This window comes from Pelobates fuscus, chromosome 3 (assembly GCF_036172605.1).
Source record: "Pelobates fuscus isolate aPelFus1 chromosome 3, aPelFus1.pri, whole genome shotgun sequence".
In the NCBI taxonomy this organism is placed as follows: domain Eukaryota; kingdom Metazoa; phylum Chordata; class Amphibia; order Anura; family Pelobatidae; genus Pelobates; species Pelobates fuscus.
In genome coordinates, this window is record NC_086319.1 from 344,557,496 (window position 1) to 344,582,545 (window position 25,050).

General features: G+C 40.8%; 1 protein-coding gene across 1 annotated transcript in view; it reads left to right on the forward strand.

The window, feature by feature from the left end:
- Positions 1-20,259: 20,259 nt before the first annotated feature.
- The window catches only part of LARP6 (La ribonucleoprotein 6, translational regulator), a 48,214-nt gene continuing 43,423 nt past the window's right edge, over positions 20,260-25,050 (forward strand). The window contains exon 1 of the mRNA XM_063445711.1: positions 20,260-20,808. Coding sequence (XP_063301781.1) covers positions 20,582-20,808 — 227 coding nt within the window. The 5' untranslated portion in view covers positions 20,260-20,581. The remainder of the gene's footprint in view (positions 20,809-25,050) is intronic.

Genomic DNA, 25,050 nt, shown 5'->3' on the forward strand with positions numbered 1-25,050 from the left:
TTGGCTTCAAAGTTTCCATGTCTTGGCCAATTCTTAAAATTCCCTAAACTCAAAACAGTAGTGAAATGTATCCAGCTATGACTAAGGCTTAGTTACTACAGCCCAAGATTTTTTTTTTTTTCTAAATCAACTATTGTAGATGGAATAAATGGGGATATCTACAATGTTGCTTCTGGAGGTTTTCACACATATTAAAATGTGTAGTGTTAGAGTGCACTGGAATCCCTTCATAGTTTGAGAGAATGTGTCTAGCTGGTAGAGATCACAGGTTGGAGAGGTAGGATAGCCTTTAATTCTTTATGTATAAGTATCTTAAGTAGATCTAGAAATGTTTAAGGGAGAAGGATTCACTGTGTTAAAGGGACAGTATAAAGGGACAGTATAGTCACCCAGACCACTTCAGATAATTGAAGTGGTCTGAGTAGAGTATCCCTATTGCCCTTAGTCCTGCAGTGTAAAACATGGCAGTTTTAGAAAAGCTGCAATGTTGACATTGTAGCAATAAGTCAGCCTCTAGTGGCTATCTACCACAGCCTTTTAGAGGCGCTTCCTGCTTATTAGGTGACGTCCTCAAGCTCTGCTTGATGACATCCAGTCAGAGAATTCACATAGGAAAGCATTGATTCAACATATGGAGAGGGCCCAATGCGGATGATGTCAGAGGAGGTGGTGAGTTGACCCAGCGGAAAGGGAGACTGTTGCTGGCATCAGGTAAGTAAATAAAAAAAGTTTTATTTTTTTAACCCTTTATTGGCCTGGTGGGCTGGAATAGGGAGCTATAGTATTAAGCATACAGGTTTGTATTCCTAATACTATAGTATCCCTGTAAGGTTATTTACTAAAGGCATAATTCAAAGCGAATGTCAAATTTAAGGTCAAAATAGCTCGAATGAAAAATAACTTGACGGGTTTAGCTAAGCTTTCAGTTCTGCTTCTCTGGAAATTCACTTTGAATTCTCACTGTAGTAAATAACCTTTTTTTGTATAGGATTGTGCCAGGTGATTGTTTGCTCTGCCAGCGCCATCATCCCTGCCCCCCCCCCAAGAATGATGTATTTTAAAAAGATAAGTCGCAATGTAACGATTGAATAATACCAAATAATGATGTCTTGCAAAAATTTTTAGAAATCATTCATCAGAATGATTTGGTCTTGCTGTAATGTTACAAAGTCAAGAACAATGTAATGTCAACATAACTAAATTGACCAATGTTTACAAAGGTTGATTGCAAGCTGTATTAATGACATCCTATACAACTTTTTTTTTTTTGTAAATATTTATTTTATTGAGGCACTATATCACAGTACAGAAGGAAGATATAGGTTATTGCGAGTAAATTCAAGTCAAGTATACAGTGGCATCCAACAATAACATTGAGCATATCCTCCTCATTTTATAGAGTAAAACAAGTTAGTACTATTAGACATACTGTTACATAGGCTAGGCAAACAAATAAGTACTTTCACATTGTGGTATGTAAAGCTTGGTGCTGCTATATAAAGTAAGTTAAGATAAGATGCTTCTCTATGCGTAGTATACAACTTTTTAACATATTTTTTCCATATGTCCCAATAGTATCCAAGTATGTCCAATAATAAAGAGGGTTGTCTAATGGCAGGTTCGTAACCTTTATTTTCTATTACAAGGTATAACTCTCCTGTAATAGAAGGGACTTTTGATAACCTTCAATTTGTTTTAAAAACTTGTAGTTTCTGCAATTAGTGTATGCCCTATAATGACCCTAGCTATCTTTTCAATATTATTTGGGAAATTCTTAAACAAAGCCAGTTCTGAAGTTAAAACGGTAATCGTAGGACTCACTGTTTGGATTAATTTATTTTACTTACTTCCAATAAGCTGTTAACTGTGGGCAGTACCAAAGTTTATGTCAGACCCATAATTCTCAAATATAGTTTGCAAATTTGAGTCCAATGGCCAACTGTGCTTCTGAATTTCTGTATATGAACAGCCCAGGGATTCATTTTCACACAGCTCCGCTGTTTTACTAGTTAAGGTGCAATAGCTGAGCTCAGTAATAATCACCCAGTAAAAAGTAAAAATCTTGTGTACAATGACCGTACCTGCCAGTTCAGAATCGGAAGGTGCCATTTGTCCAAAAATATAGGCAGCTGCTGATGCCTTGTGTCCCATACACAAACTCTGACTTCTTTCAATGAGTAATAGATCCACTGGCTTCCTTTGCAATATACTCCCTGAAAGAAACTGTTACTCAGCTATGGAAATCTGCCCAGACTTTGTTTGTTAAGAACATTTTGTAAAGAATGAAACGAAACAGATGCTCACTGCACAAAAAAAGTGTCTGTTTATGCAGTAGAGATGACTAACCATGTGTACAAACTATGAAAATCAAGTACATTCATGAAATTTATATTAAAAATGCACATGGAAATGGACAAAATTGCAAAAGTCAAGTAATTAATGAGACAATCTAAGCACCAAAACATCCTAACATAGTGGTTTTAGTTCAAAGACCCTGTCCTTTCAGTCTAACAAAAAACAGTTTCCTGAAAACCAGCAATGTTTACATTAGGAACTAAGGATGTTTCCAATGGCTGTTCATCAGACAGCCACTAGAGGCGCTTCTTTGTAAAGGTTTTCAGTTACAGAATTGAAAGTGTGTGTGTGTATTTAGAATGTGGAGCGGGGGGGAAGGTTTGGTGGGGGTGGCGCGGGGAAGGGAAGAGGGCGCCTGTGTTTTGTCCTGCCTAGGGCAGCACAAAACCAGGATACACCACTGGTCAGATACATACACACATGCACAGATACACACTGACACACAGATACACACACACACTGGCACATACAAACACAGATACTTTCCGGCTCATACACACAGATATAAACAACGTGACACACAGATACACATTGGCACACACACACAATACCGACAGACACACAGATACACTGACACAGATACACGCAGCATGACACCCAGATACATACACACTGAGTGTTTGGTGTGTGTATCTGTGTACCAGTGTGTGTATCTGTGTGCCTGTGTGTGTATGAGTCACTGTGTAGCTGTCAGTGTGTGTATCTGTGTGTGTTTGCTAGTGTGTATCAAGTTGTGTATGTCTGTGTGTATGTGCTGGTGTGTATCTGTGTGTGTATGTGCCTGTTTGTACAGGGAGTGCAGAATTATTAGGCAAGTTGTATTTTTGAGGATTAATTTTATTATTGAACAACAACCATGTTCTCAATGAACCCAAAAAACTAATTAATATCAAAGCTGAATATTTTTGGAAGTAATTTTTAGTTTGTTTTTAGTTTTAGCTATTTTAAGGGGATATCTGTGTGTGCAGGTGACTATTACTGTGCATAATTATTAGGCAACTTAACAATAAACAAATATATACCCATTTCAATTATTTATTTTTACCAGTGAAACCAATATAACATCTCAGCATTCACAAATATACATTTCTGACATTCAAAAACAAAACAAAAACAAATCAGTGACCAATATAGCCACCTTTCTTTGCAAGGACACTCAAAAGCCTGCCATCCATGGATTCTGTCAGTGTTTTGATCTGTTCACCATCAACATTGCGTGCAGCAGCAACCACAGCCTCCCAGACACTGTTCAGAGAGGTGTACTGTTTTCCCTCCTTGTAAATCTCACATTTGATGATGGACCACAGGTTCTCAATGGGGTTCAGATCAGGTGAACAAGGAGGCCATGTCATTAGATTTTCTTCTTTTATACCCTTTCTTGCCAGCTACGCTGTGGAGTACTTGGACGCGTGTGATGGAGCATTGTCCTGCATGAAAATCATGTTTTTCTTGAAGGATGCAGACTTCTTCCTGTACCACTGCTTGAAGAAGGTGTCTTCCAGAAACTGGCAGTAGGACTGGGAGTTGAGCTTGACTCCATCCTCAACCCGAAAAGGCCCCACAAGCTCATCTTTGATGATACCAGCCCAAACCAGTACTCCACCTCCACCTTGCTGGCGTCTGAGTCGGACTGGAGCTCTCTGCCCTTTACCAATCCAGCCACGGGCCCATCCATCTGGCCCATCAAGACTCACTCTCATTTCATCAGTCCATAAAACCTTAGAAAAATCAGTCTTGAGATATTTCTTGGCCCAGTCTTGACGTTTCAGCTTGTGTGTCTTGTTCAGTGGTGGTCGTCTTTCAGCCTTTCTTACCTTGGCCATGTCTCTGAGTATTGCACACCTTGTGCTTTTGGGCACTCCAGTGATGTTGCAGCTCTGAAATATGGCCAAACTGGTGGCAAGTGGCATCTTGGCAGCTGCACGCTTGACTTTTCTCAGTTCATGGGCAGTTATTTTGCTCCTTGGTTTTTCCACACGCTTCTTGCGACCCTGTTGACTATTTTGAATGAAACGCTTGATTGTTCGATGATCACGCTTCAGAAGCTTTGCAATTTTAAGAGTGCTGCATCCCTCTGCAAGATATCTCACTATTTTTGACTTTTCTGAGCCTGTCAAGTCCTTCTTTTGACCCATTTTGCCAAAGGAAAGGAAGTTGCCTAATAATTATGCACACCTGATATAGGGTGTTGATGTCATTAGACCACACCCCTTCTCATTACAGAGATGCACATCACCTAATATGCTTAATTGGTAGTAGGCTTTCGAGCCTATACAGCTTGGAGTAAGACAACATGCATAAAGAGGATGATGTGGTCAAAATACTAATTTGCCTAATAATTCTGCACTCCCTGTATCTATGTGTCAAGGTGTGTGTAATTGTGTTTGTATGTGCCAGTGTGTGTATCTGGGTGTCAAGGTGTGTGCATCTGTGTCAGTATGTGTGTGTCTGTGTTTGCGTGTATATGACTGTTTATGTGTCGGTGTGTTTCTGTTTGTTAATGTGGAAGTATGTATGTGGCAGTACATGTACAGACATCCCATCAATTAAACACCAACAAAACACACACTCCTGCAAACATGACATAAAAAGACACCTCTGAACTCTAACTCCAAAATTATATACAAATACTCAAACACCAATACTACACACAAATGTGCATCCACATTTAAAATCCAATACTACATCCAAACACATATCTGCACACAAATGCTAACATTCCATCCAAACACATCCCTAAACAGAGGTTGCACAATGAAACTACATATCTCTTAAATGTACATAACCAATTTCCCCTAAAAATATCAAATTTATAAATGCACATCCGTGTGTCCCTGTATAAATGTGAACCTTGCTTGTTAGCTGCCACAGTAAAAATAAAAAATGGGGGGCAGTTTTACCACTATCTCACAGTAGGGCGGTTTAATACCTGACACCCTCCCTATCGTGGGTGGAGGCATGTCTACCTGATGGTGAGCAGCCTGATCTCCATTCAACTGGGGTAAAAAAAAAATTGTGAACATCAGGTAAAGACAAAATTATTCACGAGGAGAGGACTTGTCTATTTCTACTTGGCTTGCCGGTTTGGGCTCAATTAGAAAACATGGGGGCACATGTCTATAATATGCAAATAGGGGGACATCCATTTGTCTCTGAGAAAGTGGCTTGTTGGCATGAAACACATTAGCATTCTAACCTCCTTCCCCATTGCACTGTGCTATTTTGTATGCAATAAAGCAGACTATTTTGATATACATAATTGAGCCCACATAATTGTTCCCAATTAGAACCCTGAATCATTGTTTGTTTTGCTGTGTTTGCATACAGCATACAGATGAGGAATCTCATGAATGGTAAGAATTTTATTTAGATTATCTGTAACTGCCTTTTTTAGCCTCTGGTCTCCTTATCATTTGACATGTATTTGTCCCCCACAGTCCCTTCCCAAAGGCAGCAGATAGGGGCTATTAAATAAAGGGGAGAATGCTAGCGTCCTAGCCCATGGTTGCTGTGTGACGGTAAATAAATCATTCAGGGGGGGAGAGACATGTCATGGCTGGCGTGGAAGCCAACCGATCAAAACATACTGACAGGCAAAACTCTCCTCACACAAGACTTGTCTGATAATATTACCAGGAAGTTTAATGAGAGACAAGACTTGCTTGTGAGAGATCACTGGTTGGTTTTTATAAACACCTTTCCCATCTTGAATTGGTAGTCGATGCTGAGCACAGTGGATGGGAGGCAATGAACCTCCCCATAGTTTTGATGGGGATAATATTGACATAATTCCCTTAGGAGTTTTCCTATAACATAACATAACCCTGGAGACACCAAATGTTTGTTTTTTATGCCCACTGGTCGCTAATGCAGACAAGGAGTACAGACATTTAAAATCCAGGCCCTGATTTTCAGCATTTAGAGCCGGTTTTCAGCGGCCGAGCAGTGTTTGATATAACTTTCTATTTGCAAAGTCCAGACATTGTTAACTAGTGGGAACAATCCCTTTGATCTAATATTTTTGGCTAATCATTTTAAATGATTTAATATTTTTGGTAAACTTTTAAAATTCTATTTTGTCATAGGTCTGTAAAGAAAACAGGCACCATAACCACTGTAGTGGTTACAGTGCTTGGAATGCTCGTTTGATGCATTACTAATGCAATACATTGAAAAACATGGTTTAATAGGCAACATAGCCACTACAGCTTGGTTGGCATTATCTCCTAGTTCAACGTCAAACCTTTTAGGAATGTTTTAGGAATGTTTCATATAACTGTGGCTCTTCCTTGCACCCACGGGCAATCTACAGGTAAAATTCAGAGCATTTTAAGTCCATACATGACTGCAAAAGCAGAGCTTGATGCCTGGGTAGCCCTAAATGGCAGCCGGTCGGGCAGCCTACCTCTCTTTTTGGGTGGGACATTGTCCACAACACCTGATATAACAATTTCTATTTTTAAAAAAAACTCACTCTTTAGTAAATAAACCTGACAGTGTATCTATCTATATAAAAAGGGGTCGGAGGCACACCCAGAACATGCATTTCTTAGTAGTGGTGCTGTTGTTAAGACCAAAATATATTTAAAAAAAAAAATACAAAATACACATAAAGAAAAACAGCACAGTGGGGCGTGTCTTGGCCACCATCTTAGATGGCCACGTTTTAGAGAGGCTCCTGGACAAGGGGGGCAATTTAATTCATAAAGTGACAATTTAAATGAAATGGAGAAACTTTACCTTTAAATCATAACAGTTAATACAAGTCCTAACATGGAGAAGCAGAAGAAACCTGAAAAATCTGTACCTGCAATAAAGAAATCGGGAGCAGGAGCTGCTGGGGTGAGTAAGGGTGCCCAGGCTCACTCCCCTGCTTCAAAATCCGGCTCGCGGCTTGTTTCGCCGCTTAAAATCTCGTTGGTGGCGCCGGGGAAATCCCTCCCCACCTCCCTCCCGGTCTCCCATGCTAAATTGTATGCTTGTGCGGTCGCGACCCGCTCGCAGCATCCAGAGAGCGGCGGGACCGCGGCCGCACTAGCCGACACCTCTGTGCGCGGCTCAGAGTGCTCCGAGCACTCAGCATGCTCGGAGCACAAAGCTGTGTCTCCCGCGAGCGGCAAGGACCACCCAGCAAGCCGCTCGCGGTCTCAGCATAGAGCAGCCCGGTCACTCACTTACAAAAGTGACCGGGCTGCAAGTAAAGGGGAGGGTAGTGTGAGGTCTCGCTCCCCATCGGGATCCTCGGCCTCCAGGTTGTCGGTCACGGTGGGGGGGGGCTCTGCTATCCGACCCAAAATTCTTAAAGGCACAGTAAGGGCTATGGAAAGCCCAGAAGTTCAAAACATGGAACTAGGAGCTGAAATGCTCCAAACAAGTACTTTCTCTGCACTACCACAGAGAAAAGGTCATGATGCCACAACAAAGATGGCTGCCAGACCAGACATTGTATATTCCACTCCCAAGATGGCCACTGTCACCTCCAATATGGCTACCACCACATTTATGGCTGCGACTTACAATCCTAATATGCCACCTGAATTGGCAGATGATCTGCCACCATCAGCTGGCATGATAATACAACTCATTAAAGATTTGAGAGTCGATCTGAAAAACGACTTTAAGAAAGACTTTGACACTTTATATGGAGCCATGGAGGGCATTAATCAGCGGACGGAAATAATAGAGAATAGATTGCACTCTCAAGAGCAATCTCACCTGGACTTGGTTGAAACTGTAAAAGAGCTTCAGAAGCAAGTACACCAACAAGCGGAAAAGTTAGCGGACGCCGAGGATAGAAGTAGGCGTAATAACCTAAGGATCAGGGGGATCCCTGAAAATATAGACTCTCTGGAATTACAAAGTTATTTCCAGGCAATGGTGAAGTCAGCTCTACCAACTGCTAAAAATACGGATCTGCTATTGGACCGCATCCATAGATTGCCTAAACCCGGTAATGCGCCTGCGTGCAGTACGCACGTCAGGTCTCACGGGGGACTACAGCGGTATGAAGGTCTTCCAAGACTTCTCTGCCCAAATAATGAGGCGACGCAGATAATTTCAACTTTTTACCGCGGATCTAAGACGAAGAGGGATAAGATATAGATGGGGATTCCCGGTCAAAGTCCTTTTCCGCATGGATGGCAGGAATTTCATAATCACGTCGCCTGAGGAAGGAATGGAACTCTTCCAATCCATGAATAGAAGTCAGGTATCGCCTCATAGACTCTCGCCATCTACTCCTCTGAAGGCCAGCAAGAGAAGCAAATCGGACACTTCCTGAGTTTCCAGTTCATAGAGCTACAGTCTTCATTTTCCACGGTCGCAAATCGTTCGACACTTCAAGTTAAGATGTTCTTCCTATCTTCACTAAGGATTTTCTTTTTATATATACACGTTTATTTTCATGATTTTTTTTTTTTTTCTCTATTGATTTTTATGGCTTGGTTCTGAGAAAACTTTATCTCTGCAACAGGCTTTCGAGTCCTGCTCCAGTCTGGAGATTTAGCGGGATTACTTTGAATTTTGACTTGTTTCTCTTGGTTATGACTGTCCTTAGAATTTGCACACCAATGATTATATGATATGCGACTTAACGGTTTCTATCAGAAACCGATTGGACCACTTAAATCTTTCCAAATTTTTACATTCAATATTATTTTATGGTCCCTTGGTTTTTTTTACACATCATTTCGTATTTAATTTTATTATTTTTTTTATTGTTCTGTGATTTTTTTTTATTTTTTTATTTTTTTTTTGTTTATTTATATTGCTCCCCTTGTATCCAGCAGCCTTCTCTCCCCCCAACCTGGGCCTTATACCCTGAGATGGAGAAACTTTTTTTACTCTCCCTCATGGCCCTTTTTCACTGTTTGTTTGTTTGTTTCCCCTGATAGGGGTATATACCCAAGTTTTTTGTACCCCGTTGATATTTTTATTTTTCTATTTTCTTTGACCATCCATCCTTTAAAATTTGGTAGAAATGTTTCCAGACCACGAATCACAGAAATGCCTCATACAAAAATGCATATTATGTGGCATCAGCGACTTGCACAAATTTGTTTATTTATTCCTGTACACACATGTACACATCTTGAGTTTGTTGTGACGTTATTGTTGGATGTTTCTTTATTGGAAGGCGGCTGTTCGGACTCTCACAAAGTTGAATATTGCTTTACTCTTTATCAAGCATTGCTGTTCCATAAATTATGGTTTTAAAATATATGTAATTTAATGTGAGAGGCCTGAACACCGCCCACAAAAGACGCTTACTATTCAAAGAAGCAAAATCCAACAAATCAGATGTCATCTGTGTACAGGAAACGCATTTTAAAAATGATAAAACACATAAGATTATGTCAAAGCTTTTCCCAGTCCAATATCATAGCACTTATAAATCCAAGTCTAGAGGTACATCGATTTTCTTCCACAGGAATGTAGCATGTTCAACGAACAAAGTAATGACGGATGATGACGGGAGGTATTTAATATGGATAGGTTCACTTAACACTATTGAATATACCATAGTGAACGTGTATTTTCCCAACACCGGTCAGTTGCAGTTCTTTAGGAAATTGATGGACTTAGTGGGTGAGAATGTGAGAGGCAGCTTGGTAATGTGTGGCGATACGAATTTTGTTATGGACGGTGAATTGGATAACGCTAGGGAAGACAATGATCAACAACATAGAGGGGACAGCGACAGATTAGCTAACAAATGTTCCAGATACATGATTGAAAGTGGTTTATATGATTCCTGGAGACTGATGCATGAGAATGAAAGAGATTTTACATATTATTCTGTATCTAAAAATATGTATTCCAGGCTGGACAGGTTTATGGTCCAGAGCTCTTTAATCCCGCACATCTTGAAATCTGATATCTTAGACATTAACTGGTCTGACCATGCTCCAATCATAATGCATATTGACGAAATTGTTTCCTCAGCCCCGAATAGATCCTGGAAGTTAGGCGATTATTTATTAAACGATGTTGTGAACAGATCATTGGCGGAGAAAGCCTTGAGCGATTATTTTTTGGAAAATGCCTCACCCGAGGTTCCTGGCGAGGTGTCTTGGAATGCGCATAAGGCTGTATTAAGAGGTCATTTTATTTCTAGAGCGTCTCACCTGAAGAAACTTAATAGCAATAATTTAAGAACATTGGAAAAAGAATTGTACAATTTGAATCAGGCTAATAAATTTGGTCCCTCGTCTTCCCTATCAGCAATGATAGGAGAAATTAAGGCTAAAATTAACAAAATTAATTTAGATCGTACATCTCTTATGGTGAGACGTCTCAGGAAAACATTTTACTTAAAAGGCAACAGGGCCTCTACTCTTTTGGCATCCAAACTCCGGCATGTGAATGCACAATCAAAAATAGCGTATTTACTTGATGATCAGGGGCGAAAAGTGTTTCATCCTACTAAAATCAGTGACATGTTTGCAGAGTATTATAGTAAACTTTATAATTTAGAATGTGATTCGAACCTTACCCAGCCTTCTGCAACAACCATTGATACATTTTTAGACAGAGTGACATTGCCTCGGCTGTCTCTAGGACACTTAGAAAGCTTAGAATGTGAAATATCAGCAAAAGAGATAGCTGAGGCGATCAAACTTATGCCATCCGGAAAAGCCCCTGGTCCCGATGGAGTCACTATTTTATATTATAAAACTTTTCAAGAAATTTTAATTCCCCACATGACCAAATTATTCAATTCCTATAAGTCCGGGGGAACGATGCCAGAGGAGTCCTTGTGCGCACGAATAGTCACCTTGCCAAAACCGGGAAAAACTCCTGATAGATGCCACAATTTTAGACCCATTTCCCTAATCAATAATGACTCAAAGATTTATTCTAAAGTTCTCGCAAATAGGTTAACCAAATTAATCCCATTGCTAATAAATAAGGATCAAGTGGGTTTTGTAAAGGATAGACAGGCGCCCGACGGGACTAGAAGATTCATAAACTTGATTCAGCACATCAATATGACCAAAACGCCTTCATTGCTTCTATCTCTAGACGCAGAGAAGGCGTTTGACAGGATACATTTGGGATATTTATGGAGAACGTTAGAAAGATTCAACATACCATCATCTTTTATCACAGCAATTAAGGCGCTATATTGTGCACCTTCCGCCCATGTCTCAGCTTCCGGTTTCACATCTAAAACGTTTTCTCTAACTAATGGGACGAGACAGGGGTGCCCTTTATCTCCAATTCTATTTGTTTTAGCAATAGAACCCCTGGCTGAACTAATTAGAACAACCCCACAAATTGCAGGAATTGTTGTTAAAGAATCCGCTCACAAAATTGGCCTGTTTGCAGATGACATAATTCTAGCTGTCAAACACCCAAAAGAATCTTTGAGCCACCTCAAAGACATTTTAACTCAATTTGGCGAGATATCATACTACAAATTAAATGAGTCTAAGTCTCAGGCCCTCCCATTTCATTTAAAAAAATCGGAAACCATTGCCCTTAAGAAATTATATTTATTTGATTGGAGAGCTGACTACATGGAATACCTTGGCATTAATTTATGCAAAAATTTGGTAAATATGCATAATCACAACTTGAGGAAAGCATGGTCGGACCTACAAAAGGAGATGGAGAGATGGGGCGGAATGGAACTTTCCTGGCTGGGGAGGGTCGCATCTGTTAAAATGACAATACTACCAAAAATTCTATATTTTTTTAGGACCATCCCTTTGTCCATCCCATTATCATTTTTTAATAAAGTTCATTCGACAATGATGAAGTTCATCTGGGGGAATAAGCCTGCTCGTGTGAAGCTCACTTCCTTGCAGCACCACAAATCGAATGGCGGTATCGGTGTTCCCGATATCCGCAAATATTATTTCGCCACTAACGCTGCAGTGGCTGTGAGATTTAATAATCAGGTTGATAAACCCAGATGGATGGAAATAGAAGAATCAAAAATTTTACCGGTTAGATTGTCAGAATTACCCTGGTTAAATTCTAAGAAAAGACCTGGAATTACAAAGTTATTTTTATCTACCAAGACTACACTTAAGGCCTGGGATATTGTTTTTAAAAATGATCATTCTCCCAGCTTATATAGAGCAATGCCTATTGAGTTATTGAAAGATTATATCCCATCCTTAAAAATAGAACTGTTGAAGGAATGCTCTATAACTAATCTTGACAATTTTTTTTCACGGCAATGCTATTCTTTCTTTGGAAAAATTGAAACTTAAGTATGGATTAACGAATGTATGTGAGTTGGATTGTAAGGTAATCATTGACAAATTGAAAGAACTATATAAGGTACCTGAAACGGATAAAAACTATAAAACGCTTGAGATGTCTCCATTAGAGAAAGCTTTTTTATGCAGCCCCACTAGTAAAGGCATGATATCCTTATGCTACTCGTTTTATAACGCCAAGCCCCTAGTTAAATTAAAACACATGTTGTCATGGGAGACGGAGTTGGGTGCCCAGTACGATCTAGAAGAATGGTTCGGTTTTTTTAAAGCTTTAAAAGGTATTTCGTATTGCACCGACCACTTTGAAAATCACTATAAAATTTTATATCGTTGGTACCTGGCCCCGTCTAGATTGCACAACATGAACAATATGTATTCTGACCGGTGTTTGAGAGATTGTGGGGGTGTGGGCAATATGGCCCATATTTGGTGGTTCTGTCCTAAATTAACTAAATATTGGAAATTGATTCACGACCTAATTATTAAAGTGGACAGGACCATTAGCATTTTAACCTCGGAACTAGCCTTATTTAAAAAACTCCCGGAGTCCATTAATAGATCAGACAAAATAATCATAGGTCACATTTTGATCGCTGCTACATCCTGTTTACCTAGACATTGGAAGTCCCAAGATGTGCCATCTATCAGGGAAGTTTTTAATTTGATTCTAGAAAACAAGGCACACGAATTATCCCATAGAGCTCATATGCGTGGTTTCCCAATATTAAAATATAATTGCGATAAGTGGGAAGAAAAAATCAAAACAGCATATGGTCTTTGACATATTTGTTATTAAAGTGCATTGATGTAAAAACATATATATATATATTTTTTTTTTGCCATATACACTGTTATGCCTATTTTAATACTGGATGGTTATTCTCTTCCATTTCCAAGTTCCCCTTCCCTTCCTACCCCCCAAATACAATGTTTATATTCTTGTTGTTATACAAATATGTAAAACTTTAATAAAAATTATTTGAAAAAGAAAAACAGCACAGTCACTGTAAAAATACAGGTTTAAATCTTACAAGGCTATTTAAATCACATATCTTAGCAAACACATATGGGGATTATATACACCATATGGCTAAATCGTGTTAAGCCCACCGTCACAGTTCCTTAATATTAATGTGTCCTACACTAATTTTAACATGGGAGATATATCTATCGATATCACATGCTGGAGCAATGTATCTGCTCCAAAAAAAGGTGTGTGTAGAGATGACTAACCATGTGTACAAACTATGAAAATCAAATTCAACCTATTTACAGTTTTCTGGCTATCCGTCCTCTGCTAAATATTTAAACCTTCTACAACTCTTTATTTATATACTCCTTTACCCTTCTCGAAAATACAAAAATCCCTTATATTCTCAGTATTGCCAATTTTTAATCTAGCTTCATGGGAGGTTGACTACAAAACAATTGAAGTGTTACATAATCAAACAAGTTTGCTCTGTGGAGGAACCCATTGTCTGTGCTTATAAACCATAGGATGTTTATACATACTTGCCAAATTTGGATTTTATTGTGCTGAGACTGGAGGTGGGTGGGCCAGGAAGCAGGAAACGGTGATAATATCTAAGAAAGGGACAGGTCCATCCATAAAATAGGCGGCCAGAAGGCTGACTTAGTGCCACTCAGGGCAAACTATGCACAGAGCTCTGTGCACAGTCCTTGTGCCCCGTCCAATGCCTAACACCAGGAGCTGTGTCCTGCATTATGAAATGTGCCGGTCTCATCTTTTTTTTTTTTTTTTTTTAATACTTTATTCTTGATTGAAGCATTTGACATAAACATTGTGTATAACAGAACATGCCAGAATCATATGATGTCACATAGGTTTCTCTGTGGTATTACATCTCGTCGGTCTCATCTTTTTAATAGCTGAGTTGCAAATAAAAGTATAGTAAGCCAAAAAATATAGTAAGCCAAAGTAAGTACTTTTTGGTTTTACTTAAGTGCCAACTTTTGGCTAACGGCAGAGGTACAAACAGATTTCACTACTATATCGTGCCAGTTTCCACTAATGGTGGCTTGAGATGGTTAATGGGGACAAGCAGTGAAACCTATGACATCTCATTGCGCATGTACATGGTCATCCATGGAAAAAAGCCATCATGTATTAAAGCCAGTAGAGCTCCAGACAGGCCATTTAAAGGGGCTCTCACTTTGCAGGATTTGCTTTTAAAGAATGATTTTTTGTCTCTCTATTTCTATTTGCTTTTTTAATCACCTTATTCTTTTAATTATAAATAAGAAAATATTGGGAATACAATTTCTTACATGGAGTGTGATGTAAAGTGTGATTAATTAAAACTTTGGGGAACTATTGCACTTAGTGCTGCTATGTGAAACATTGCTGTTCCAAATAAACTGCAATGTTTATATTGCCACACTAAGTCTGCCTCCAGTGGCTGTCTACTACACAGCCACTAGAGGCGCTTCCTGGATTCTAACGGAGTTTTGGTCGAGTAACTGACACTGAACGTCCTCACGCTCTGCATGAGCACATCCTGCGTCAGCTATTTCCCTATAGGAATGCACTTATTCAATGCTTCCTTATGGGAAGGCAAAATGCTTGCGTGGCACTCGCTGCCCATGAGCATTAGCACCCGCTCTTCGAGGAGGCAGAGCCGCAACCCAGCACCGATGGACATTGGATCCGGGATCAAGTAAATACCCTTTATTTATTGCAGCGGGGGTGGGGGGAGGCAGAGGTAGCGATAGTGCCAGGCAGGGCCGTCTTTAACGGCCACCCGATGGCAATGAGTATGCAGGGGCCCGGTCAGCGCCGTGGCGCTTTAATGTGATGAGGGTCAGTACCTAGCTAACACAGAGAGTGCCGCGCGGAAAGGAGGAAGAGAGGAGGAGCGCAGGCTGGGAAAGAGCCCAACTCCCAACAGCCTCAGACAGCCACTGGACCCCAGGAAAGTCACCCTCCTGCACCCAAAAGGTAGGAAACAGGAGGGTGACTAAAATTTCTGTATATCTGTCTGTGTATCAGTCTGTGTATTTATCTGACTGTATGTGTATCTGTGTGTCTGTATGTGTGTTTCTGTGTGTATATCTGTCTGTATGTGTATATGCATCTGTCTGTATGTGTATTTCTGTGTGTATATCTGTTTGTATGTGTATATGCGTCTGTATGTGTGTTTCTGTGTGTGTATCTGTCTGTATGTGTATATGCATGTGTGTCTGTTTATCTGTGTGTATATCTGTCTGTACTTGTTTCTGTCTGTATCCGTCTCTGTATGTGTATTTTCATCTGTGTTTATCTGTCTATATGTGTGTCTGTATGTGTCTGTCTGTACGTGTGTCTGTATGTGAGTCAGTGTGTGCCCCTCTGTATCCTTGTGTGTCAATGTTTGCATTTATATGAGTGTCATCCTGTGTATCTGAATGTTTGTCATTAAGTGTGTCTGAATACCTGCTTTTGTGTCAGTGTGTCTGTATGTGTATCTCTGTGTCTGTATGTGTATCTCTTGGTATGTGTGTCTGTGTATCTGCATGTGTGTCAGTGTGTGCTCCTGTGTATCTGTATGTGTGTCAGTCTGAGTGTCTGTTCGTCTGTATGTGTGAGTGTGTGTCTGTGTAACTGCATGTGTGTCTGTGTATGTATCTGTATGTGTGTTATTGTGTGTATCTGCATATATGTCAGTGTGTGTTTGTCTGTTTATCTGTGTATGTGTTAGTGTGTTACATTTATTGCTTGAACAAGGAGCACAACCACAAAAGTATATAGAAAAAGATGTTTATTACATGGGTCAAAATAATAGGCTCTCATAAACAGTATCAATGCATAAAAAAGACAATAAATGTCCAACAAAGAATACAATGCAATATCTATAAGTTCTTAAGTTGCATACAAGCAAACTACATAATGCATAAAAATGATATATGAGTATACAAGACAACTATATGAGATGCCAAATTCAATAACCCCAAAATAAATGATAAATTACACAAAAATAAAGACAACATACCAGACCTAGTGAGAATAAGGACAAGAGTCAACCAATACACCCCCAACGTTTCGGCAGAATGCCTTTATCAAGGGAGCCTGTACTGAAGGAGTGAACACCACCCTTATATACCCCTTATATCAGAGGCGTAGCGTGGGGGGTGCAGGGGGGGCCGGCCGCACCGGGCGCAACATCTGGGGGGGCGCAGACTGGCCCACCGGGAAAGTTCCCTGTGGGCTGGCACACTAGGGGGCCGGTGCGCGGCCGCCTAGTGTGCACCAGCCCCGGCCGCAATTACAGGGTGACCGGCAGGAGGGGATGCGCTCCCCTCCTGTCGGTCACAGAATGTAGCGTGGCCGAGCAGGCAGACCGGGTAGGGGAGCTTCTGATCCCCTACCCGGTGTAACAGGAAGCAGTGAGCGAGACGAGAATGCTCCTCCCGCGAGCAGGCAGGTTGGAGCGTTGCCGTGCGTTACCATGGCAATGCTCCGACCTGCCTGCTGTTCTCGCGGGAGGAGAGCGAAGTCAGCCTGCAGCCAGAGGAGCTGCAGGGTGAACAGCACGCGGCACCACTGGACCACCAGGGATTGAATTGAAGCTGTTCCCCCTCTCCCCTGGGCCCTGACCAAAGGTAAGGGGGGAGGGGAGTAATACAAAAGTTTTCTTTTTTTTTTTTAAATATAAATATATCAATGCTTTAACCCCCCCCCATACACACACTACGCTCCTCCCCCTCACCAACAGCACCCCCCCCACACACAGAACCCCCACACACAGGACCCCCCACACACACACAGAACCCACACACACACACAGAACCCCACACACACACAGAACCCCCCCCACACACACAGAACCCCCCCACACACAGAACCCCCCCACGCACACAGAACCCCCCCATGCACACAGAATTCCTCCACGCACACAACCCCTTCACGCACATAGAACCCCCCCCACACACAGAACCCCTTCACACACACAGAACCCCTTCACGCACACAGAACCCCTCCACACAGAAACAGAACCCCTCCACACATAAACAGAACCCCTCCATGCACACAGAACCCCTCCACACATAAACAGCACCCCTCCACACACACAGAACCCCTTCGCACACAAAACCCCTCCACGCACACAAAACCCCTCCACACATAAACAGCACCCCACCACACACACAGAACCCCCCTACGCACACAGAACCCCTTCACGCACACAGATCCCCTCCACGCACACAGAACCCCTTCACGCACACAGAACACGCACAAACGGCACTCTCTCCACGCACTATGCTAAAATCCACGGGTTAAGGGGCGCAAATTACTTACCTTGCCCTGGGTGCTGACAACCCACGCTACGCCACTGCCTTATATACACAGGTGTTTTCCGTTTTATTTTTTGTCTAGGGGTATATAAGCGTGGAGTTCACTCCTTCAGTACAGGCTCCCTTGATAAAGGCATTCTGCCGAAACGTTGGGGGTGTATTGGTTGACTCTTGTCCTTCTTCTCACTAGGTCTGGTATGTTGTCTTTATTTTTGTGTAATTTATCATTTATTTTGGGGTTATTGAATTTGGCATCTCATATAGTTGTCTTGTATACTCATATATCATTTTTATGCATTATGTAGTTTGCTTGTATGCAACTTAAGAACTTATAGATATTGCATTGTATTCTTTATTGGACATTTATTGTCTTTTTTATGCATTGATACTGTTTATGAGAGCATATTATTTTGACCCATGTAATAAACATCTTTTTCTATATACTTTTGTGGTTGTGCTCCTTGTTCAAGCAATAAATGTAACTCTTTTGGCCTGTTTGGAATACGGCCTTATACGAGTGAGCACCCGAGTTTAGTTGTTATTTTCTGTTCTTTATTAGCATATTAAGTGTGCCTACCTGTTTTTAATTGTGACTATGTGTTAGTGTGTGTCTGCATGTTTGCCAGTAAGTGTATCTGTGTATCTGTATGTGTGCCAGTGTGTATCTGTTATGCACCTGTGTGTCTGTCTATCTGTCTTTGTATATCTGTGTATTTGGATGTATGTACCTGTGTATGTCTGAGCCTGTGTATGTGTGTATCTGTATTTGTGTCAGTGTTTGCATCTGTATGTGTGTCAGTGTGTGTATTTTTTCTAGGTGTAAAATAAGTGTGGCTAAATCTACGACCTATGTGTGAATGTGTGTTTTTGTGTTTTCTTTATCTATGTTCTTGGGTTTAAGGCGTGTTTGCATGTTAGAAGATGGGAGGGAGGGCCCTGGTGCCAGGAATACAGATTTGTATTCCTGGCATTATAATGGTTATATAAGACCCCCAAATATTCTATTTAACCCATCAGCTGCCACTTATTATTTGAGGGGTCATGCTTCATCCCATGAGTGGCAGGTGAGCAGGGAAATAGAAGGTGTGAAGAAGTACAAAGTTTAGGTCAAAATAGCAGAACTAAAAGATTGCTGACTTGGAGATTATTTTCCAGATGAGCTAAATTGAAATTCTCAAATTCACTTTTAATCCTAGACAATTCACGCTTTAGGTTTCTTCACTAAACTCTGAACTATAGTGTACTGAAATCTGAATGAAAATCTTTGGTCTAAAGAAACACTATAGCGTTATGAATACAAATATGATTTCTAACGCTATAGTGTCGGATTACCTAATTTGATTATTGGGGCCCCCTAGAATTAAAAAAAAAGTTTTCCTTACCTGGCACACTGCTCCTGCAGCTTCCTCTCCTTCTACATAGGGAACCTTTGGGAGGCTATTGTGCATGTGTGTCAAATCGCCATATTGTGCCAATCAGGATCTCTTTAAGTCAGTGTATCTCTGTGGGGAGTGTTCAGTGTCTCAATGCACAGCGTGAAGAACCAGTATGTTGGTAATGCAGCCTTTAGGATCAAACCTAGGAAGCTCATCGAGTGGTTGTCAGAGTGACAGTCACTAGAGGTGGCATTAGGTAACTTCAAAACACAGTCTTATCTCAGACATGGTAGCGTCTACACTGCGGAGGCCACAGGGACAGGCCATATGCCCAGAACCATTAAACTGTGGTGGTTCTGATGGCTATAGTGGCCCTTTAAAGGAACACTGTAGTGTTAGGAATACAAAGCTGTATTCGTAACACTAGTGTCCATTTGCCCTCTGCCTTCAAGCCCCCCACCCTGTGGCATTTAAAGGGATAGAACCTCTTTAAACATTCATCTTATTGCAGGATTGAGGCTCGGTCTCCTCTGACGTCAGCGAAAAGGGCGAACACATATTAGGCTTTTCCAGTAGAGAAGCATTGAATCAATGCTTTCCTATAGGGATTTACAAGACGCTGGAGGTCCTAATGCAAAGTTAAACTCTGTAAAACAGCATATAAACATTGCAGGGTTAAGGGGCAGAGACAGTGCACCCAGACCGCTTCAATGAGTGTCCTTTTAAATAGACAAACTGTGACTGTAGCCGAGTTAAAGAATATTTCCAGATCAGCCGTTTGAGCCTTGGTTATGCCATTCAGATTTAATTTCTCTACAAATTGTGAATTTAGTGAATAACCCTTCCAGTTCCCAACAACCCACACAGTAAGCAAACTTGAATGTGTCATGAGCATTTTATCATCTGACACTTTACAATGTGTCCAGTAGGTGGCGCCAGGCGACACCAGCAGCCATGTACTATTAGGGAATGTCACTGATGTATGCTGGTTGACGCCTCTCCTCCTCCTGTCCCTGCAAAGCACTCAGGGAGGGCTGCTGATGGTAGTAAGTAAGAGGGAGGTGGAGGGGGGATAGAGGAGGACCCATCCTCTGCCTGGAAGAAGGAGGAGGAGGTTGAGGCCAGAGCTGTGCTCATAGCAGCAGGAAGAGAGAGGCTTGGATAGGTTTGGAGGCCAGCCTGAGGCTGCAGTGTGTGGCAGTGCCAGCACCCGGGAGGGTCTGGCAGGCTCTGCATTGCCATCTGGGCTCACCATCTCCCCCTGCACACCACCATCACTCCCAGCCAGGCACAGCGTCACCAGGAGCAGCTGGTGGCAGAGGACAGAGGATGGAACCAGGTGCCCCCCCTGAACTGCAAGCTGGTGACAAGGACACAGAGAGGGTACCAGGAGGGCACTGTGCTGGCAGCAGCTGGGACATGGGCACCCAGATACAGATCAGGGTGGCCATAGAGGCAGCTGATGATGATGATGACCCAGACACCCAGGATTTCAGAGGAGGGCTGGAAGGAGGAAGCTGCAGCGAGGATGACTACAGCCGCAATGACAAATACAGGTACTTAACCCCCTGGTCATCATAGGGTTAATTACCCCCCACCCCTCTTAGATTACTGCCCCTTTATAATGCCAGCCACCTTATTAAATCACACGATGAGCCATGGAGCAGGAGCATGTCACTGGAGTTTACATCTCTGAAGAAGTAAATTGATTTATATTTTTATACCCTTATCCCCCTGGCTGTGAAAGGGTTAACCATTAGTACCCTCTAGCTGGGCTTGGCACAAGTTGACTGGCACGCAAAGGGTGGGTGTCAGCACGTGTGCGAGGTGCTTCCTGTTCTTTAACCCCTTATGGACGGAGGCAATTGTACAAGTTCTGAACCAAAACAAAACCTGGAATGTGTCTGTTCAGCCACAATGAATCTCTTTTATATTAAGTATAAGCACACTCATTGCAGAGCATTTTATATAGTAGAAACGGGGCTTTCATTTCACATCAAATATTTATATATGAAACATGATTTAATATGAACAAAATCTAAAAAAGTGTGAGAGATTAAAAAATGTAGTTATTTTTCCAGGTTCTGCATGGCATTTTAACTGTGAATGTCGTAATACTGTTTATAATTTACTGCACTAAAATACACGTTTGTATGCTGTATGTCCCACTAAGTGTACAATGATGCCCCCACTGGCAGATTTTATGGTGTTTGGAAAGTTAAATGATGAAATATAGGGTTCGCAAATAAAAATTTCTGGCATTTCCTCACGCTGTTATGAATTACAGTATTATATGTATATTTATATATAAATTATGTAATTATATATATCTTAATATCAAAATACATTTAGAATGAATACATATATATATATATATATATATATATATATATATATATATTTTCCCTTTTCCAAGCATATTTTGATGTCAATATATGTTTTTTTTAATATATTTGATATTGTATATATTAATATCAAAATAGAATTAAAAAGTAATTAAATATATATTGACATCAAACTTTATTTTCAAGTAAATAATTATATACTTATGATTATACATTGGCGACCTGCCTGACATCCCAGGCAGTCCCCCTGCAGCCAATCCAGCAGATCCGAGTCACGTGGTCGCGCCGTCACCATGATCACATTGCTTGGATCGGCTGCAGGTAGACTGCCTAGGTTGTCAGGCAAGTCACCCTATCGCGATCAGAGCAGAGGTAAGTATTTGGGCATAGGGGAGGGCCGGAGAAGCACGCCCTAACAGCGTTAAAGCCCTCCTTTTGTAAGATGGCATAGAACGCCGTAACGTTGGGAACGGGTTAATAATTTTACCAATCTGTAGAAGGAAACATGTTGCCACATATGGTGATGACATGTAATGATTGTGGTGTCTAATAGCACATGCAATGAGACATGCAATCCAGTTCTCTGGTATTTCTGCTGGGCTGTTATAATCTATATATATTATATATATATGGACAGGCAATGATTGTGAAATCTAATAGAATGTGCAATGAATGATTGTGGATGCTAATAGGACAGGCAATGAGACATGCAATGATTGTGTAATCTAATAGAACGTGATTAGCGTTTTTCTACTTTTTGAGAAACAGTGAAGATGACTCCACCATGTATCCAAAACATTTTACAAAGCTTTCCCCTGTTACAGACAAAATCTGACTTCTCTAATACAGTAACCTAAATTTGATCTCCCTAATCTAGTTAGTAATGACTGTCTTTAGCACTCCCGCTGCAAACTCCAATTCCAGCATTGTGGAATGAATTGTATAGAAGAGCTAAAGTGCCAATTCTCATTCGTCACTGCTCTGATCAGTGTATCTGAATGCCTGTGTAGAATCAATCTAATCAGGCTCACTGGATACACTTGCTATCACTGCAGTATTTTGGCAGTGCGTGAGTAAAGATATTTTAGGCTAGGTCTCATTCATGCCTGCAAAGAATATGGTCTATAGCCAGGAGGAAGCAGTTATGTAGACGGAGGAGGGCTGCGGGGAGATGAGCATGTGCAGAAACGGATCATAACATTTGCTGCAGTGTGTATTGTTCCTTTATCCCCCTAGTGATGCACAGTGACAGCATTATGGGAGCAGAGAGTAGTCTGTCACCACTGTCTGACCTTCCTGTGACAATGACGCAGGTACCATCTGACAGTGCCTTGAGAATAACAAAATCATGGTAGCAGTCTGCTTCTAGAGCTTTAACCTATACCCAGTGGAGGTCAATCCAAACCATCATCGCTGGAAATAACCAAACCATTGCCCCTGGGAAGAATATTTCAAGATACCTACATATTGATTTGTTCTGAAGTCTTTGAAAACCATTTGTGCTACAACTTGGCTTCTGTACACCGAGAATGTCAGTTGCATAGCATATAATTCTTTGGGTTTTTTTAAACACACAAAAACATAATTTTCTCTCTCTCTCTCTCTCTCTCTCTCTCTCTCTCTCTCTATATATATATATATAAATGTCTAATATACCCAATTTTAATTAATTATTTCAGTAGAGGTTTTGAAATCCTGATTTCTACCTAAACTTCTTTCACCAGAACATTGAAAACCACATTGCTTTATTCAATTACAATTATTTATATAGCACCAACATATTCTGCAGCACTGTACAGTAGTTAAACACTTGTATGGCATACTGGTATAGTAGGTATATTTTAATTTCAATTTTGCAATAGTATTTTCCATTCACCGCTATTCACAGTTTAATTAGTAAGCCCCTAATTAGTAATATGCCCTTACCGCTACTTTTATTGCAGTTTGTCCTTCTGATATCAGTTTTGTGTCGCATTATATATATGGGCAATTTTCATATATGTATGGTTGTATTTCTGCTATCCTTTGAAGATCTACATTTATTTATTTATAAAAATATTTTACCATGAAGTATACATTGAGATTTCTCTCGTTTTCAAGTATGTCCTGGGTCCACAAAACATTGCATTGATACAATAAGGTTCAATAAAATACAAAAACAATATTAATACACAATATATACAACATTTAACATAGAACAGGTAGGAAATATATATAAAATCATCATAAAGTTGCAAAAGTAAATAATGTAAAGTGGGACAATCATTATAGAAACCAATGGGTACACCTTACCATTTTTGCATCATTTATTTTAGAACATAGCATATTGATATTATGTCAGACTCCAACACAATAAAAACTATAGCTGGCTGTAGTGACTATGGTGCTAGTAGTAGTAGGAGCATGTGGGTACCCAGCATACCTTAGGTAAGTTGGCAGACCGTTCTCAGATGGTTTGGATATTTACCCTGGGAGAGTGCCAGAGGACTCCAGGCAGCATAACCACTACAACAGTCTGTAGTGGTTATGGTGCTTTGAGTGTTATTTTAAAGGTTTTTTTCAACCCATTTTTTGAAAATAACTTTATTTTATTTTGTAATGCTTTATTGGGCACTAGTAGCGTATCCACCCCCTTTTGTATGCAAACAAAATTGTAAAAGAAGATAAAGATTATTGATAATTCAGAGCTAGGTGCGGTTCTTCCACACCGTCCTACATCATGCCACATCATTCATTTCATTCCTCTCTGTGGGCCAATCAAACACTTCTCATAGGTCTTTCATACCCTTGCCTCAGAGCTGCGGAGGGTGAGCGGGCATTATTACAAAAAATAATAAATAATAATAAATGTCAATGTAGGGTGGTGGGGAGGGAGCGCACCACAGGAGGGAGAGAGGGGAGATTTAGGTTCCCCTTTACATGTGCACTACCAGTGCTGCCTACAAGGGTAGAATCTGACTATGTCGCCAGCGTGCTGATGACAGATGTATATTTTGCACAGAATTAATATTAGGTACCCAGGAACAGAGCTCTGGACTGCCTGGGGTTTAAGTAGTGTACAGCACAACAATACAGATTTCTCTGTACGTGTTGCGTTTCAAGCAGATAAAGATTCCTTCCTGCTTTTAGAAATCGTCATGGAGGCTGGACTAACAATTTAAGTTAGTTTTCCATCCTAGTATAAACAGGTTTCTTAAAACGTGTCTCTTTCCATTTGTCCAGCAATCATCTGCATGGAACTGTTTTAAAAGTATTGGGATCCATGAGCTGTACTTCCTCTGCAGGCACAATTACAGGTTACCTGTACTTTGTACTGTATTTCATTATATCAATACATTGTGCTAGCTAATGTGAAAATAGCACCTCCCCCTCCTGTCAGTCAAACTATTGGCATAGAGTCTATGCCAATGTCTGTTAGCAAGAGTACATGCCTACTGGTTGTTCTATTGCTTG